The sequence below is a fragment of the Danaus plexippus genome, chromosome 12 (genome assembly GCF_018135715.1).
Source record: "Danaus plexippus chromosome 12, MEX_DaPlex, whole genome shotgun sequence".
Lineage (NCBI taxonomy): Eukaryota > Metazoa > Arthropoda > Insecta > Lepidoptera > Nymphalidae > Danaus > Danaus plexippus.
Genome location: NC_083545.1, coordinates 4,718,929 through 4,737,154, shown reverse-complemented (window position 1 = coordinate 4,737,154; position 18,226 = coordinate 4,718,929). Strand labels below are relative to the sequence as shown.

Below are 18,226 nucleotides of genomic sequence, written 5' to 3'. Positions count from 1 at the left end.
ACATATACTTAACATATGATTGTGTCTATTGTGTGGTGACTTGTTGCTGGAATATCTAAATATGCTGTCATTACTACAATACACAATGACATTTCTGGAATACCAATCAAAGTTCCGTGGTCCAAAAAACCGCCAATTTCTCTTTGTTCTATTGGTCGTGATTTCTCTTTAACGTACATATTTGTTTTGTTATTGTTCACTATTGACAAAAAACACAGAAGAAGTATAAAAGGAAACAAAATAAATTATAACCATAAATGAAATAAAACACTATCTCAACGCTAACGTTGATATCTATCAGAATTATTAGGGCTGGAGAACATTTATATTGTTTAAGTGGACAGCTGTAAGTAGTAAAGCAGTTTTGGAGAAAACAATAGAAACGATAAAATACACACAAATAAAATTAAATATACATGTATAATAATTTAAAGTGGATATCAAGAAACAAACTATCAATACCACCTACTAATAACTACAGAAATTAATAAATAAATATGCAGTAGTCTCTCTTTTAGTTAGCTTCTGATTGTGTAAAACCTTATTCGCTATAAATTATAAAGAGACAAAGAGAGACAAACTGCTTGAACTCTAAAACATTTTTATCAAATTTAGTCTTGAGAACACGGATGGACAAAGTTTATAATTGCGACTCTCTTGAGTCCGCTGGCAAACGCGAGAATTTAAACTTTTCTTTAAGATAAGGGTAACTTAGTATCGAATAGCGCACAGTACAGAAGAGAAAGAACGTGTAAATCCCGACGGTGACGTTTGGAGAGCCACTTGAGCTTATAACAGACTTCAGATGTGTGCTCACATTTGGCTTACACCTATACCCTTGCAACCCAAATATGAATCATAGGACCGTTCGTTGGGACAGTCGAGTTTATTCTTAGGGGTTTGAAACTATTTCTAAAATATATAACTATGTATTTACTCATGCGATCGAACTGGCTTCACGAGCTCATTAGGTATTAAATCACATAATCAGAATAACTCAATTCGTAATCAAAAAATCTTATTCTATTTTATTATAAATTGTTTTTAGTGTCCAAAGTCATATTTTAAAATTTTGTACTAAAATGTTTGGAAAAATAGGATCAAAAGAAGTTGCAAGCATTTATTTCGGATTCTGTTCATCATAACCGTCACAACCGAAAGACAGTTTTTAATCTGGACATGCAAAGAATGAAGCATTATTTAATTTATTTTTCGATTGTTATTATAAAAGAAAATCCTTAAAAACAAAATGATTATCGTAACACATAGCTTTTATTGTATGATTCGTTAGACTAATTTGTTGCGTACGCGCAACGTATTAAAAAATAAATAAACTAATAAAACTAAAATAAATAAAATATCATATAACGAGTGACGTCGCTGACTCCGCGGAACGAACAGCAAGCCGTGTGAACCAGCAGATTCCTGATACCACACAAGCTATGGAATTGGATTGCTATCCTAACATCGGGGCAATCATGCAGTCTTAGGTATAGGTTATAAAATTACTTAACTCACCATTTTAGACTTAACTTATCAGACTGGAATTGGATTATAAAAAGTGGAAAAATATGCTGGAAAGAATTCGACATTTCCTAAGATTACAAAATGGCAGTTATAGTATTTATTATTAACAAATATAGTTTTATTTATATATTATTTTAGGAAAGATCATTGTGAGTATCAAAGTATTTATATAAATATTAAATAGCATTTATGCAGTCTTGACGTATTTAAATAAGTGACAGATATTGTGATGCCGTTTCAAAAATGTTATCCTTGGAAAGGTTATCAAAACCTCGTGTTCTTGTTTTTAATCATGTTTTTGTTTTAATCCTTTTCTTGTTTCCTATTTATTAATTTGTAATCTAATCTAATCTAATATTCTGAAACTCTTTTACATTTGTTTTGAGTTTGTTGTTCACAACAAAATCAAAACTTTATTGAGGTACTTTCTTGAGATCTATAAAATGTCTATGATTGTTAAGCAGGTAATAGTCAATAAACCAACAAGAAGCTGTTCAATTTTATTTTAAATATTGAAATAGTAAGATTATTTAATTTCATACATATACTATTCACATTCACATTTTCAATGTTCTTACGATAACAGAATATTTAAATACTCAAATCGAAACTAAACAATTTCATTTTATCCGTATAATCTGATAATTTTATACACGAACACGGAACAACAAATTCATGTTCATTAAAATAACTTTTATCTTTTAGAAAAAGTATAAAGAACGTTGACATAATAAAAAATAGTTTATTCTTAACGCGTTTCACACTGAGTTGAGAGGTCAAGGTAATGACACTGTAGAAACGATAGTCTATGGTTGAATATCTGCATATATACCTGAAGCAATAAAGTATCTCCCTACCATAACTTGTATAGCCCGTGTAGTCACTACTTCAATAGCTATGTTTTTTTAAGCTAAGGCTTCATTCGAGTGTCTACACTTAGTTGTCAATATTCATAAGGAGAAATCGACGGATAAAATCCCTTCGCATCTTCTTCTATAATTATATATTTTTTCGATAAATGGAACCTAAGACGTAAAATCATGAAGTTAAGACACGACACGACTTCAATAGTTACTAGATACCGCTTATCAGATGTCATACAAAATATTATGAATGAAAATATATAAGTTTTTCTATCAAGAGCTTTACCATGGGAATTCTAAAAACATATATTAATTTCATTGATAGAGTATATATCGGAACGAATACCCTTTATTTACGTAATTAACAGAGTTAGGTAGGTTTAAATAGAGGCGAGGGTACTGATCAAAAACATTCTCACTCAAGCCGTTGCAGAGATCGGACCTCTTCGAAATAAAAGATTCGACAAACCGTCTACTAGGTTACCTTCAAGAGCCTCAGACCCTGACTATGATCAAGAACAAAGACATTTGTGACGTCACTCTTTTTAATAACAATGAAGTGTTTTTAAATTTTGATATCTAGGACATATAGTATCTTGAATATAATATATTAAACATATATGCTGTAAAATACTAAATTAAAATAAATTAATCATTTACATATATTTGTAAACGTCCACAACAAAAGAAAACTATTTTTAATTATTTACACATATGTAATTTTATTACTTTTTCGTTAATCAAAACCATCTTGATTTCTTAAAATATTTGTCATCTAAATGTATACAGAAAGCAAATTACGATTAATGTATAAAAATGAATACGAGAACTTCGAGTTTATCTTCGTTGTCTGATCTATTTCGTCCAAACAATCCAAGACGACTCAGGTCCAGAGACTTAAGTTCTACGAGACTAAATATCCTCAAGAAAGAGATCCAAACGGACACCCATCTTATTACTCTCAGTAATTTAATTTTGATTCAACATATAATGACATATATATTCCGTATTCATAAACGTGACTTTAAACTTTTAGAAGAACTGTATTCTATGCTAGGAACTGACCCGATCAATGGACTTACAAGTGATAAAGCAAAGGAATTATTAGAATACTACGGACCCAACACGCTCACACCATCCGCTCATTTAAAATGGCCACTTTTATTATTCAAGTCCCTGTGTACAGGTTTGAGAGATTTTTAATTAAAAAGATTTTTGTAACATTTTAAAATACGAATTATAAATTAAATTATCATAATCACTTCAATTCCGTCTTAATAAAGTATTAATGATGCGTCTAGAAACAGAAAATAAAAACAATAAATGGTATAATAGATTTTAAGAACGACATAAGAGGCATTAGGTAACCTTATACAGGATGTATGAAACGTATAGGATATGGATTATAAAATGAAAAATCCGAAAGACGATATTTAGAAATATTTTGTTTCTGTTTTTATTAACTAGTTCTCAGTTCTAGTCTTACATATTAAAATATTTGAATATAATACATAATTTATTATTTTATTTATTTATTTATCCTAAAAAAAAAGAGATTGCAACTACAGTCACGTATGTTGATCATTTTGTATTATCTATTAATTGATTAACACTGAAAAGCTTATAGTGTTCACATTAAAACTGTTTACAGGATTTTCTATTTTAATTTGGCTCGGCGCCGTGTTATGTTTGGGAGCATACGTGATAGAAATATCTGCCAAACCGGAACCGAGTCATGACAACCTTTACTTGGGATGTGTTCTGATTGGCGTTGATGTGATTTGTGGTCTCTTTAGTTTTTTCCAAAACTATAAAAGTTCTAAGGTTAGCTTTCTCTTAAATTATTTCTAAAAATTACCTTTTTTTTTAAAACGGTTCTGTTTTATAATTCTTGCAAAGTAAAGAAACGCCGTAGGTTATAATTAACCTACAAGATATTCAATTTATAGGTTTATTATCTTCGTAAGTTAGGTGGTAATATTTCGTAATTGACTTTTAGATAATAAAAACATTCAACAGTTTAATTCCTATGTACGCAAACTGCGTCCGTGATGGAGTTTTAACACGTAACGTGCTAGTACGGGATCTAGTGAAGGGAGACATCGTTGAAGTAGAAATCGGTGACGTCCTACCGGCAGATATACGAATAATTGATAGCAAAGGATTTAAAGTTAGTTTCTAAAGTTATTATAGTATATTTTAAATAATAACTCCCGTTTTTTATATATATCTGTTGAAAGTAGCCCTGAAAGTCCTAAAATGAATAACTATAAATAAAAAAAGTATACAAAATTGGAAAAAATATTTATTAACGCTCAATGACCGTTAACACCTCACCCGTGAGGGACTCAGATGAATAATCATAAGCCAAAAATGCCTTCCATCATTTTAGAAAAGAGGTAGATCGATATTAGCCAAAAAATACATAAGAACCGCGGAAGGGAACCCAGTTATCAATTGAAAGAAACCGCACTGAAATCGGTCTATCCATTTAAAAGAGACAATGACACATAGGTAGGTAGGTACAAATAAAAGATAGGGTAGTTTCATACATTAACATATATGTTATTTAATATTTATTTATCTGGATCTAAATTCTTAACTGTGATTATAAAAACGTATGTCTAGGTCGATAACTCCTCGCTAACTGGAGAGAGTGTAGCTTTACCTCGTAGTAACACAGAAGGGACTGAAAATATACTCGAATCACCGAACATTGCTTTTTTTTCTGCACTCTGTGTTGAGGGTTGGGCTAGAGGTTAGTTGTTTGAGCAATAACGTTATTATGTTTGATTATATTATATCTAATAACAATTAAATTTAAACTACCTTCAGACAGGAGGTTTATGGTTGTTTACAAACACTTAAATGAAACTAATATTATTCGGATTACTACGTGTATTTTATTATTTAAAAAAAATACATACTGTGTGTATTTTATTCACATCTTGTCTGCCACTGATCAAGGTTGCTGCAAAGTAAAGGAAACGTTGGGAGTATATAGTTATTAAAAATAATAAAATACGTGCAGTAATCTTAATAATATTTATTGCATTTAAATGAATAGTCGCGAAAGTCTTAGATCTCATTACGCTTACAAAAACTTTAACGTTTTTAGGTGTAGTCGTCTGCTGTGGGGATTTAACAGCTCTAGGTCGTGTTGCGGGTCTAGCGGCTAGACTGCAACCCGCGCCGTCACCTCTCTCAAGGGAAATACGCCGTTTCATGCGCTGTATGTCGGTGTGGGCGTTAAGTTTAGGTGTGATCGTTGCTGCTGCCAGCCTCAGTCTAGGATATCCGTTTATTCAAACAACGATATTCGTCATTGGCATAATAGTCGCTAACATTCCAGAAGGTACGACTCTCGTTAAATACTTACCTATTTTTATTAAGTTACTTATTTATCTAATTATTTATGTGTGTTTGCAGGATTGCAGCCAACTGTCACAGCTTCTTTAACGTTGACAGCTAAGCGTATGGTATCCAAAAAATGTCTGGTTAAAAATTTAGAAACAATTGAAGCATTGGGTGCCTGTACAATAATATGCTCTGACAAGACAGGGACATTGACTGAAAACAAAATGTGCGTCCGAAACATTTGGGTGTGGAATAAAAAATATTCTGTTCTCGAGAAGGATTTTAAATGTTAGGATTAAACCTTATGTAAAATTATGATATGTATTTTATAATCTAAACTTACTAAATATTATTTCAGCAACAACGCAAAACGATGCAGGTATGGTATTGATTGCTTTTAATCTTGTTAACTATTTAAATTACTTATTTAGACATATATTTTCAGCATTTATAGGGTTTAAAATATGCGCTTCAGTGTGTAGCAACGCTGTTATTTCTACAAACAGTGATGTGAGGGGCGACGCGTCTGAGAAGGCGATTTTGAGCTTTTTGAACGAATACGATGACCCAATGTCAATACGCAAACGATTTCCAAAAGTAGCCGAAATTCCTTTTAATTCAATCAATAAATATCAGGTTAATTATTACTTGAAAACGACATTATTATATAATAAATTTCGACATTCCTGATTTTATCATATCGCCATTTAGATGAGTATCCATTTTGATACACAAAGTTCAAAATATTATTTGGCTATGAAGGGAGCTCCGGAACGAATATTATCTCGTTGCGATACTGTAATTTTTCACAACCAAGACATTAAAATGACAAACGACATGAAAGATGTTGCCAATAAAGCCATCGAAAATTTGGCGAATACCGGTTAGTTATAAAACGAAATATTTCCTTGTGTTTTTTTTTTTGTAAATAAAAAAGTCATATTACAATTTTGGAATTCTTAAAAAATCCAGGTCAAAGAGTTCTAGCATTTGCTGATTTGATTTTGGACGCGAAAGAATATCCTAAAAATTATAAGTTCGATACAGAGGACATAAATTTTCCTCAAACAAATCTCCGCTTCCTCGGACTTATTGGTTTGATAGATCCACCACGGAAAGAGGTAATGAACCTAATTTTTCGAGATATCAGGTAAGTGTATGAAATATAAGCTATTTTTAGTGTTTATGTAAGTGGAGTCAGCGGCTTCTATAATTTTGCAAATCCTTCTTTAGAGGAACAGGAAAACTACATTTATTGTCTACGGATCTATTTCATATTCTCTTAAACTGACCGTTTGTTATGCCTATGATCCTATAGTAAATTTTGAGTTTATCAATAAATTAATTTCAAAAATAAATAAAAGTAAACTGAATTTTAATTAAGTATGTTGGATACTTTTTATTGCTAAGTAGAATGAAAGGTAAATGACAATCGTCTCTCCTTTTATACAAGGTTCTTTTCGCCATCCGGCGCGTACGTGCAGCCGGTGTGCGAGTTTTGATGATAACTGGTGACCACCCCGCGACAGCGAGGGCGGTGGCAGCAGAGGTTGGTATCGCCACCACCTCCGCCTGTCGCGTGGTCACCGGCGACGACCTTAGAAATATGACGCATGATTTGTTGTCATTGACACTCGAAAAACATTACGAAATAGGTAAAAACAATGCAGAATTAGTCAGTTAAGAAAAACTATATCTTTCTAATCGAGTCCTAAGCCATGGCATTTTTCCAATTTCATAAAAACAGATAAATTAAAATTGTTCCATCTAAATGATAATTGTAGAAGTTATGGTCAGGTTATTTTGCGGTTGGAATGAAGAAAAGGTTAATGTTTTCTAACATTAATTATTTTTACTGCACAAGAAATAGAGTAATGTTAATAGATTAAAAAATAATTTAGTTCCTAACAGTTAAAACCTTTAGTCTTTGCAAGGACATCTCCTACACAAAAGCTGCAAATAGTTGAAGCTTGCCAGGAGAAAGGGAATGTTGTAGCAGTTACAGGAGACGGAGTAAATGACGCACCAGCGTTGCGACGAGCGGACATCGGAATATCCATGGGGATAACGGGATCTCAAGTATTAAAACCTTCTTTTCAATTATTATGCAATTGATGTCTATGAAATCTTTAAAGACAGGGACACACCTTTTTTTAACTACAGATATAAATAATGAAAACTCACTTATCAATGGCTTAACAATCGACGGCTTAAAAAGATAAGATATTCCTGATACTTATGCTTGTCCCACAGATTTCTGATTGACTTCTTCTTTAAGGTATCCAAGCAAACTGCGGATATTATATTGATGGATGATAACTTTGCGACTATTGTTACTGGCATAGAAGAAGGTCGAAAAATATTCGATAATTTAAAGAAATCGGTTTGCTACATCCTTATATCGAACGTACCAGAAATACTGCCAGTTTTTATGTTCATTCTTTTTTCCATACCGTTGCCACTCGGTGCGTAAAAAATTTAAGTAATAAATTTGTAAGTAGATATAAACATCCATGTAACTTAAAGACATTATAAATAAATACGTAATGTATTTGTCATCATCAAAAAATGTTCATTAACCAATTATGTATTTGTTAATTCTTTCTATAAAACTGAGTCTTATAAACAGCCTTAAGCTGATTTATGAAGCGTGCAGGTTTTAGATATTTTTTAAACTACGCTGTTACAATGTTGTTAAATAAGTGAACTTTTTAATTCATAAAATTATCAAAGCACTATAGCCTACACGTAATTTATGATATTTTAGGAGTAATGACAATTCTCTGCATTGATCTGGGCACGGATATGTGGCCAGCCGTATCGTTATCCCACGAGTTAGCCGAACAGGATGTAATGGCGCGCCCTCCGCGAACATCCGACCCACTTGTATCAACATGCATGTTAAACTTGGTGTACGGACATCTCGGCTTGATCGAATTCGCCGCCGGGATTTTCGCCTACTTCATTGTTATGGCTGAACACGGATTCTATCCTAAAGAACTATTTGGTGAGTGTACCCGATGAAAACAATTTAATACTTACTTACCCGATGAAAACAATTTAATACTAATTTAATTAATAATTTTAATAATTCTTTTTCTTAATATGAATTTGATTCGCAAACAAAATTAAAGAATAGATGAAGCTAGAAGCTATGCTACAAAAAGAATAGTGACGCTTTCTTATAACCATGACTTATTAATTATTACTATTTTATAAATGTATATAGGCATTCGAGAGGCTTGGGACAACGCAGCGGTAAGTGACGTCACAGACTCCCTTGGCCAGGAGTGGACTTATAACGAACGAAAGGAACTCGAACGCATCTGTCAAGCCGCTTACTTCGTAGCGGTTGTCATCACACAAGTGACCAATTGCATTATTTGCAAAACTAGATACAATTCATTCTTTCAAGTTGGTACGTTTATAATTATATTTAATATTAAAAAATATTGCTAGAAAAAAAAAATACTTAATTTTTTTGTGACTTTTAAAATGATCTGACAAAATTATAATTACATATCAAATAGGTATGAAAAATGGAGTTCTTAATATGGGTTTAATATTCGAATTGGTCTTAGCAGCGGTTGTGTGTTATGTTCCCGGAGTGAACACATTTTTCAGGACTTACCCTCTCCGACTGAGATGGTAATAATATTATTGTAAACTTGAATAAATTAAATTTTCTTCATTTCGATGAATTTTTCCCCTTATTATTGCAGGTGGTTCTTAGCTTTACCTTTTTCAGCTTTTATGTTCGCTTTCGACGAATTCAGAAAATATTGTATTCGAAAGCATATGTTTAACGGTTGGTTCAATAAACTTACTTACTATTAAAATATTTTTGAACGATGTTAAGAGCGTCAAATTTGATTTTGTATCATTTTAATTATTTACTGTTTTTGACACAATTAAAAATAATAGACATGTCATAATTTTTTTTAAAATTGTCACTATTTTATCCACGTGGTGTAACGATACTATTACTGATGCTCGCTGGATAATGGTTAATAAGTATTACAAATATTATTTTATGTTAGTTCAGATTTGCTTTAAGTAGTATTAGTGCTTATAATACCTACATTTTACCTGAATTACTCTGCAATAATGATGTAGATGAAAAACGACTTGAGTGTTTATTTTTGGTCTACCTAAAATCAGCATATGTTTTCGTAAACTCAACGGTTCCTGTAAAAGCTTTTTCTGTTTTTTAAACTTTCATTAAATTATGTTGAAGACTACTCTAAACATTAAATGTGATTGTGTACACATAGTCTTTTATACTTATCGTAAACTGAGTAGCTGCAATGCGACATGTTTATATATCCGTAAATTTACATGTGTCCAAAACATATTTAAATAAAAGTTAAAAAGATACACAGATTTTAACTTTTAACTACCATGAAGTACAGCAACAACAAAGCAGTGTATGAAGAGGTACCTCAACATAGAGAACTCAACTAACTAAAATATATATTTCCGCTTGTTGTATAAGGACTTTTTTTAAGCAATAGCATTGCTTCATTCACCCTGGAATTATGGAATATTTTGCCAATGTTGTCTTTTTATTTGTTTACCAAATTATAATGTTGAATAGTTTGTGTAGAAAACACGACACAATTTGCCTAATCGAATAAAGGCTATTTTTATAAGACTTATAATATTTTTACCAGAAACTAGATAAAAAAATACATAAATAATAATGTATAATGTAAACGGTTAAGGAGAACAACCAAAATGTTAAAATATTAGAGTTAATAAATTTACACACAAACCAGACAAAAACCAAAGTAAAGAACTATTCAACATTAATTCGTTAAGGTTTTAAGAGCATTAGTTTCAGCAAATTGGCAACTTTAAAACTGAAATGTCAGGTAAATGTCATAATACACAGGATAAACATCTTTTTATTTTGTATACTGAATAAATACTGATTGATATCAAGGCTATTGATGAGAATTTTGATTAAATATCTGCGTCAGGATCTCTACCAACTTAAGTATTAAAGCAATGATAATAACTTGAATAAAAAATGGATAAACTTACACTTATCTCTGGGACACTGTTTATGACTGCAGATGTCTTTGCAATAGTAAGCCTTGCAATGCCAGACTGGATTATCACTGATGTTGGAGGTAATTGCCTATATTCTTATGACGACATTCGATTTTGGCTATCTTAACTTTTTTACTTCCTTTCTCATCCCATTGCTAAGCAATATTTCTTTTACAGGTTTGTTAACTCGTGTGTTAATTCTACAATATTTAATAAGTCTCAATATTCAAATAAAAAATAATGTTTATTCCGAGTGGCATTAATTATGAATATGAAACTCATCAAATTTAGTAAAAACATCGAGTTAAAATGAAATTCTAACTAAATTCTTGAATTTTCAGGTGATACTCGTCTGGGATTAATGTGGTCATGTATAACTCTGTACAACCGTCCACAAGTGTGTTTCACACCAGATCTGCAGCCGGAATGGTTGTTAGCTCTAATCTGTATATTCATTGGATGTATTTGCATAACAACTACAGTAATACTTTTGGCATCAAGTCATTTTGACCGCAATGTAATTCCTTATGCCCGTTGGGTTGGATTTGCAGCAAGTATGTATTGAAAACATATTATTGTGAAATTAGAAAGGAAAAAGATAGATTGAAATAAACAATATGTTATTGAATGAATGGTTAGAAGTGTGATTTCTGAAAAATATACTATAACTCATAACAAAAATTGTGTTAAATATCTCCATAAAATGATTAAAATTAGTCTTCATAAACTAATTAGTTAAAGACCTTAAGATTTAAATTAATTTGGTGCATGGATTTAATATGGTATTTTAGAAAATTAATTATAGATTATTACATTGGTAAACATTACACCTGTGTTTCAAGTGACATAAAAAAAATAATTAAAAAGAATAGATAAATATGTCCATATGGCATATATGTATAATTCCAGTTTAACTTATATTTTTTGGTGACGAAATTAATTTTACATAAAACTTCTAGAAATATCAAAAAATTTTGCCTCCCATAAATTATTAACATGTCACTAAGGTGTGAGTAAACAAAAGAGATTTATTTAAATCTATTAAAAAAACATATTCTACATGTGAATGTCATTTTAGTGGTCGTCTTCTGCCTGGCTGCGGTGATATTTCCAATGGGTTTCCATGTTGATGAGATAGGAGGCCAGCCCTACCAGCTACCGAACAGTCACCAAGTTGGGATATCGTACATACTGTTTGTACTGTCATTGTGGATAACCGTTATATCTGAACTATTTGCTGGGAAAGTATGTCTTCCACATTTTTAAATAAAGTTGAATCTCAATATTAAATGTGATGTTTAATGATAGTTATACTTTATTTGTTTTGTTATTATTATAATTATTTAGTATATTACTAAATTTATGTATGGGAAAAGTATTATTTACACATTTAAATCAAATGAGAATATACATTCCATGAATATGTATCCAATTCGATTTAACTAGTTCTAAGTTTATTTCCTTATTGTAAAGAAAATTAAATAAATAAAAAATAAATTCAGTTATATTATGGCAGTTTTCCTTTTTTTTTTTTTGTGGCATAAAATATCTCTAAATCCTTCATAATAATACATGACTATCTTCAGTTTACTTGCTTAGAACTCTATTATACGAATTTTGAATAATTTTGTTTTAAAAATAGAATCTGTAAAAAAAAATCGTACCATAGTAGAATATTATTGAGCAAGTTAGGCCGACGAACTTTGAAATTGGCGCGATCTTAGATGGTATGTGTTCATTTTTAACTCAAATCTTAATTAATCATAGCTCAATTTTAATTTTTAATCAATGGATATACTTTCTAATTATGAAATTCATAATTCATAATTTTTAGTAAATTAAATAACCTAACGAACTGGAACACGTTTCTTCTAAGAGGCCGTCCATTAATCACGTGACGATTTTTTAGCTAATTTTCACCCTCCCTCCCCCTTGGTGATAAATAGTGAGGTTTAAGACTGCCCTCCACCCCTCCCTTCCTATATCACGTGTATTTTTTAGTAACTACACAATGTCATAACTATTTTTAAATATTTATAAAATACAGCTTTCGGTATAATCTAATTTTATTATAGAAAATTAAAGACTACAATAATAATTATTTTAAAGTTTAAATGCAGACATATTTAATTTGAAGTATCCTCAGACCACGGATTCGTCAGATTTTCTTCTACACCAATAACTGGATATAAAAGATCTTGTAAGTCAGATGTTCGCACAATGCTTGGTTGAAGACCAACATCCGTTTCGCACTACTATATACATCGTTTATCGTCGCGTGAGGATGCCGGTAGGACGAACATTGTACACCTCACTATTATAGCGTGAAGCCAAAAGGACGAACGCCGCTTTTCGATTCAGTATCCCGAAAAAATAAATACACGTGATATATTATTACAACCCCGCCACCCTTCTGTGATATTTAGTGATTTTATATACCCCCCTCCCCCCTTCCAACCTCACGTGATTAATGGACGGCCCCTAATTGCTTCCAGATCACTGTACCAACATCTAAATATTCTTTTACTACTTCACTTTGTATAAATGAATTGAATTACTTAATACATGATGAAAACGTGAAAATACAGAAAATAAGAAATAAAGAAATCTAATAGAGACCTATACTATGTACACTAAAATAATACATTTTCAGAATTTATTCTTATTCAATAATTTTTATATAGACTCGTCGATAAGTCAGCAGTAATCGTTATCACCGAAAGGCACTTATGTCGTCTTAAATCGCAATATATATTTTATAAGCTATGCTTATAGTTTTCAAAAAAATAAAAAAGTCCCAAAACAAATTTAAGGACGTTACTTATATCGGGTTAATTTTTAACGACTAATTTTAATTTTCAATTGAACCCACATGACACGTCTATAAAACGACAAAATTAATTAAGACACTCACAACCTTTTCGTCTTACAATTAGACGTGGAGGGCGGGCTAATAATGAAAAAACTTTAAAAAATTCTCATTTTTTATTATTATTAAGATCATAATTGTTCAAATTGTTATTAATATTATTACGGTACTTATAAATAGTTCATATTTACACAACAATCAACAATAATTATTAAAAGGTCCACTTATTTAAAATATACACTATTTATTGAAGTGTCTCATCACTTTTAGCGTCCTTGTGTCGTTTTCACTCACATAAAGGTGCCCTGCGCTTGAGGTTCTTCATGTAACGTGTCAACTAGGAGCTTATGACTTGCCGGTTACCAGCTCGAACAACATGATGTGCTTGTGCCGACTCCTGCGCCTAATAAAACTAGCATAAACAAGGACATAGGCCACATGAGCAAAAACTCGAACTGTTTTTGTGCTTTAACAACGAGCACGAAGGGAATATTTATTTTTAGGATAAAGCTTTTTAATCGCTCCATAGTAGTAGCGCAGTAACATGCTTCGTTATATGTTTTGACCAACGACATGTTGACTCGCTTTGCAATCAATTCGAGTTTCATCTGCGTCAGTGTAAGTTAGAGAAAACTGTTTGAGGAACTCATAAGTTTTTGTACTGGATTCAAATGCCAACTCCTTAGTGATGAAGTCCACGGGAACACTTTGTCTGTAGCTGAACATACAAAGAGAATATTAGTAAAACAAAACCAACCAGTGAGGATTGGCCATGTAGAAAATATGCATTGAAAGAAAACCGTTTTTGATGCCCTCCCTTGACATAAAAAATATCTTTATTTTTATCTGTTTCACCAAAAATATTGGTCGGACATAACAATTTAAAAACCCCAGGCTTTTATGACGGTTCGAAAATTAAATGCTTATTTAATCTTATAAGCACTTTGCATAAAAACTCTTTAATATATATTCAGATTTGCCAAAAAAAAACAATAGTTTTATCCCTCCCTTTCAAGTCCGTTAACAAAATTTTTGTATATGTTCTCCAAAACAACAGACAACTACATCCGTAAATTAGTAAAATTTAAATAAAGAAAAGATATAGAAAAACAAGCCTAATAATTTCAACTACTTTAGTGCAAACAAAAAAACATCACACTTCTTTCTCATTTAACTTAAAAAAAACACTAACAAATATTGGGAAAAAAATTTTAGAAGTTCAACTTTAGATTTGTTATTGTTTAAAATTAAGAAGCGGATACTTAGAATTAGGAATTGAGATTTTGCATGCATTATAGTTAACGAGCGACCATTAATCCAAATCAATGAAGCTTTTCAATGACTAGGATGGCTTTGTTATGATTATGATGCAGGAAATGCCTTGTCAATTTAAAGTGTCCCTTAAGGAGGGTGTTAATTGAAAATATAAGTGTAACATACGACTTAATGATGAATTTGAGATAGTTTTTCCGTTCCCTTTCCACAATCCAATCAATGAGATATCCGGACATCATTGGTGCTGATTTGTATAGAACAAAGAATTTGTGTAAATTTCCTGTTGCCCAAGCACACCGTGTTTTTAAAGCATGTTTTATACATTCATCTTCTCTGTCCTCTTTTGAAAGAAATCGAAATATTGTGGTCAGATCTGTGAATAAAAAAAAAACATGTAAATTAATCTATGCAGAACAGAAGCCGGTAGGTGTGAATAAATCCACTTGTCTGTCTTCCTCTCTAGTAGAACAGGGTTATAACTTATAAGGGTTCATGCAATAAGTGAGAAACAAAATGAATGGTCATGTTGTTTGTTCTTATAGAAGAACTTATAACATACAACATCTAGCCTTTTGATAGGAGGAATATTTTAACTATACATTTAATAGGTAATATTAATAGACATACGGGATATTCCTGAAATAACTGAAGTTATAAGGAACATATTGAAGCCACTAGTAATACCACCTTGATAGATGTGACTCATTTATCACCCATATTGGAGATGTTCATAGGCAATTATAACTAATGACTATTGATTGAAATACTTAGAAAATCTGTTACACACTTCACAATATCAAATTTATCAGAAATGCTCACCCAGGGTATTATTTGTGAATATATAATAGAGAATCCTATAAGCTTTAAATTCTGCTTCGTTAGATCTAAACTCCGGTAGCTCTGAATAAAGCATTTTAAGTTGTGTTTGACACTGGTTGAATTCCTCGTGGTCACCTTTTTCCAGGGCAATTCTTGCATGAGTTTCATATACCTCAACTGTAAATCCATCTCTGACACCTTGCACCTGAAAACCAGATCATTTTAACATTTGACCTATTCATATACTCTATTTAACAGATACTAGCTTTATATTTACCGTTAAATCCTGTCTTATTGATTTTAACTGATCACAGGCATATCTGTAGTCCTGTTTAATAATCCACCTATCCTTGACATTTCTCAGAGAGTTTCTTAATACAGCGACAGGTCGCACCTCACAGGCTTCCGGTGCTTTAGTTAACCTCAAAAAGGATTTCTCGATATCTGTGCATGTTCCCACAATGTGCATGTTATTGAGTTCATAATCCCCTTCGGTGTCATTAATTATTGGTCTTTTTGGGGAAGGTTCCACTCTTTTACCGTGTGCTTGTATTGCACTAGCTATGGTGGGAACACAGGAATGGCCGAACCTTTGAGCTCTTTTTTGCAACTTTTCAGCATTACCGTGTACCTCTTCAACTGTAAACTGATTAATTTGCTTCTTTTTCGCATTCTTCTGATATTTATTTGGTTTCTTCTGATCCAGTGACAGTCTGTCTTTAACTTTTTGACGATTTTTGTTTTTAGCAATTTTTCTCTCTTCAATATCATCACTAGATGCTGATGAAGTACTGTAATTACAAAGGAAATTATCATTAAAATTACAAAGTAATTTTATTACATTATAGAAAATATAAAGAATTATGAATTACCTGTATCTCTTACGAGGTGGACTCCTAGACTTTGAGCGACTTTTAGAGTGCAATTTGTGTCTTCTTTGTGGTGAACTTTTGTGTGCATTGAAACCTTTTGGACCAGATGCAGGTTTGTTTTTATTTAATTCTGAAACAGCCTCACACTTTTGATACAAAGATAATGTACCACGAACTGGTTTTACTGACAAATTATTTCTTTCACTATGCACACTAGGGATGGGTTCCTCATCCCAATTTCTTGTCCAAATCTCATCTTTATTTGCAGCTGCTGTAATGCGCCCTTTTAGACAAATATCTATTTGATCCCGATCAAATGCAGTTTTACATTTTTCATAGCACCTTTTAATGTACCTCTCTAAACTCTCAGGCCATGTTCCTGCAGATGTTTGTATTGATGATGACTTTAAAAAATTTGAAGAATTATCATGTGAAACAACATTTTCGAATTCTTTTAGTTTGGACGTATCGTCCTTGGGCTCTTCCAGCGGCTCAGGAATGTCTTCTGTTGCTAATGGGGGAGGCAGGGGAACATCAAGTGGGGGAGGAGGCGGTTTAGGGAGATCTGGCGGAGGACACGGAGGCAGCGGCGGTGGATGATCAGGCAAAGGCGGTAAAATGGCGCCTGTCTCATCGTTAGCTTTATTTCCCTTCTTACGCTTTTTCTTGGCATTATTATTAAATAAAAGTGGATTTTCGTTGGGGGGAAGGGGAGCAGATTTTCGATTACCGTTAAGGTTAAACCTAATTGGTGACTGGTTGTTAAATGGACGACTTGTATCGTGGGGGGACATTCCTAATAAAGAAGGAGGCGGTTTGGAAAACTGAGAATGATTAAACTCAGCTTTGGCATCCTTGTTTTGTTGAAAATGTTGACCGTCGTTACGAAATCCTCCATTGCCCATTTGATTAAAATATTGATGATTGTAAAACTGCGGAAACATGCCGCCATGATACCCATTGTATTGATGATATAAACCGTACATCCATGGATTGTGATTTGGTGGCATGCCACTCATGGTTTGCAACGGGGGCTCTTTTGAACTATTGTTATCAGCCATGATGATAATATTCTTACTTATTTCTACTGCATTAATTAATTCAAAAAACGTAGACTCCGAAAATAATACCTTAAAACAAAATGGCGACCCACTGCACTGCACACTATCTTGCCACACCTATATACTATTTACCTGGACATTCTTAACACTGAAGAAGTCTCAATTATAAATATACCAATGCACATCCACAATTGACTTATTCCTTGAATATAAAATCTTGATAAAGCACTTAAGAAAACTTCCTTGACTTAAAAGTGAACGTCGAACTGATTCAACAGACAACTTCATATATCAATAAAACTTTAAACTGTATCTATGCCCAATGTTGCCAAATCATAAAAAGCCCTAACCAAAATTGCCATCCTTATTAATTTCGCCATACTGTATTGATCTTGTCGTATGGTGTTATAATAGTGTTTTATTTGGACTACACAGCATATCTTCACTTTTAATAAATGAATATTATTTTAATGTAGACAGTTATGACTAACTAAATAAAACGTACCTATTTTTTCATAAAAATTCCAA

At 32.1% G+C, this 18,226-nt stretch overlaps 3 protein-coding genes across 4 annotated transcripts; 2 read left to right on the top strand and 1 right to left on the bottom strand.

Moving 5' to 3' along the window:
* The first annotated feature begins 3,166 nt into the window (after positions 1 to 3,166).
* Positions 3,167 to 10,507, top strand: LOC116772581 (sodium/potassium-transporting ATPase subunit alpha-like). Of its 2 annotated transcripts, XM_061522355.1 has the most exons (18): positions 3,167 to 3,354; positions 3,427 to 3,576; positions 4,042 to 4,214; positions 4,390 to 4,560; positions 5,019 to 5,148; positions 5,509 to 5,745; positions 5,820 to 6,035; positions 6,106 to 6,126; positions 6,193 to 6,383; positions 6,459 to 6,630; positions 6,720 to 6,868; positions 7,201 to 7,402; positions 7,672 to 7,826; positions 8,026 to 8,212; positions 8,515 to 8,754; positions 8,977 to 9,165; positions 9,278 to 9,395; positions 9,470 to 10,507. In XM_061522355.1, exons 1-18 carry the CDS (start codon positions 3,207 to 3,209, stop codon positions 9,582 to 9,584), a joined length of 2,964 nt encoding a protein of 987 aa, XP_061378339.1. In that variant the 5' UTR covers positions 3,167 to 3,206; the 3' UTR covers positions 9,585 to 10,507. The 2 variants fall into 2 exon arrangements, with proteins under 2 accessions (XP_061378339.1, XP_061378340.1); XM_061522356.1 differs by lacking the exon at positions 9,470 to 10,507 and having other exon boundaries at positions 9,278 to 9,442.
* A 131-nt stretch (positions 10,508 to 10,638) lies between these two features.
* LOC116772580 (uncharacterized protein C16orf52 homolog A) lies at positions 10,639 to 12,309 on the top strand. Its single transcript, XM_061522357.1, has 3 exons — positions 10,639 to 10,882; positions 11,144 to 11,356; positions 11,881 to 12,309. The coding sequence occupies exons 1-3, from the start codon at positions 10,780 to 10,782 to the stop codon at positions 12,066 to 12,068; spliced, it is 504 nt and encodes a 167-aa protein (XP_061378341.1). The 5' UTR covers positions 10,639 to 10,779; the 3' UTR covers positions 12,069 to 12,309.
* A 1,459-nt stretch (positions 12,310 to 13,768) lies between these two features.
* On the bottom strand, positions 13,769 to 18,001 carry LOC116772295 (leukocyte receptor cluster member 8). The gene is made up of 5 exons (XM_032664417.2): positions 16,638 to 18,001; positions 16,043 to 16,556; positions 15,766 to 15,970; positions 15,112 to 15,319; positions 13,769 to 14,389 (listed from the first exon to the last, which is right to left on the bottom strand). The coding sequence occupies exons 1-5, from the start codon at positions 17,696 to 17,698 to the stop codon at positions 14,224 to 14,226; spliced, it is 2,154 nt and encodes a 717-aa protein (XP_032520308.2). The 5' UTR covers positions 17,699 to 18,001; the 3' UTR covers positions 13,769 to 14,223.
* Between the last annotated feature and the right edge of the window lie 225 nt (positions 18,002 to 18,226).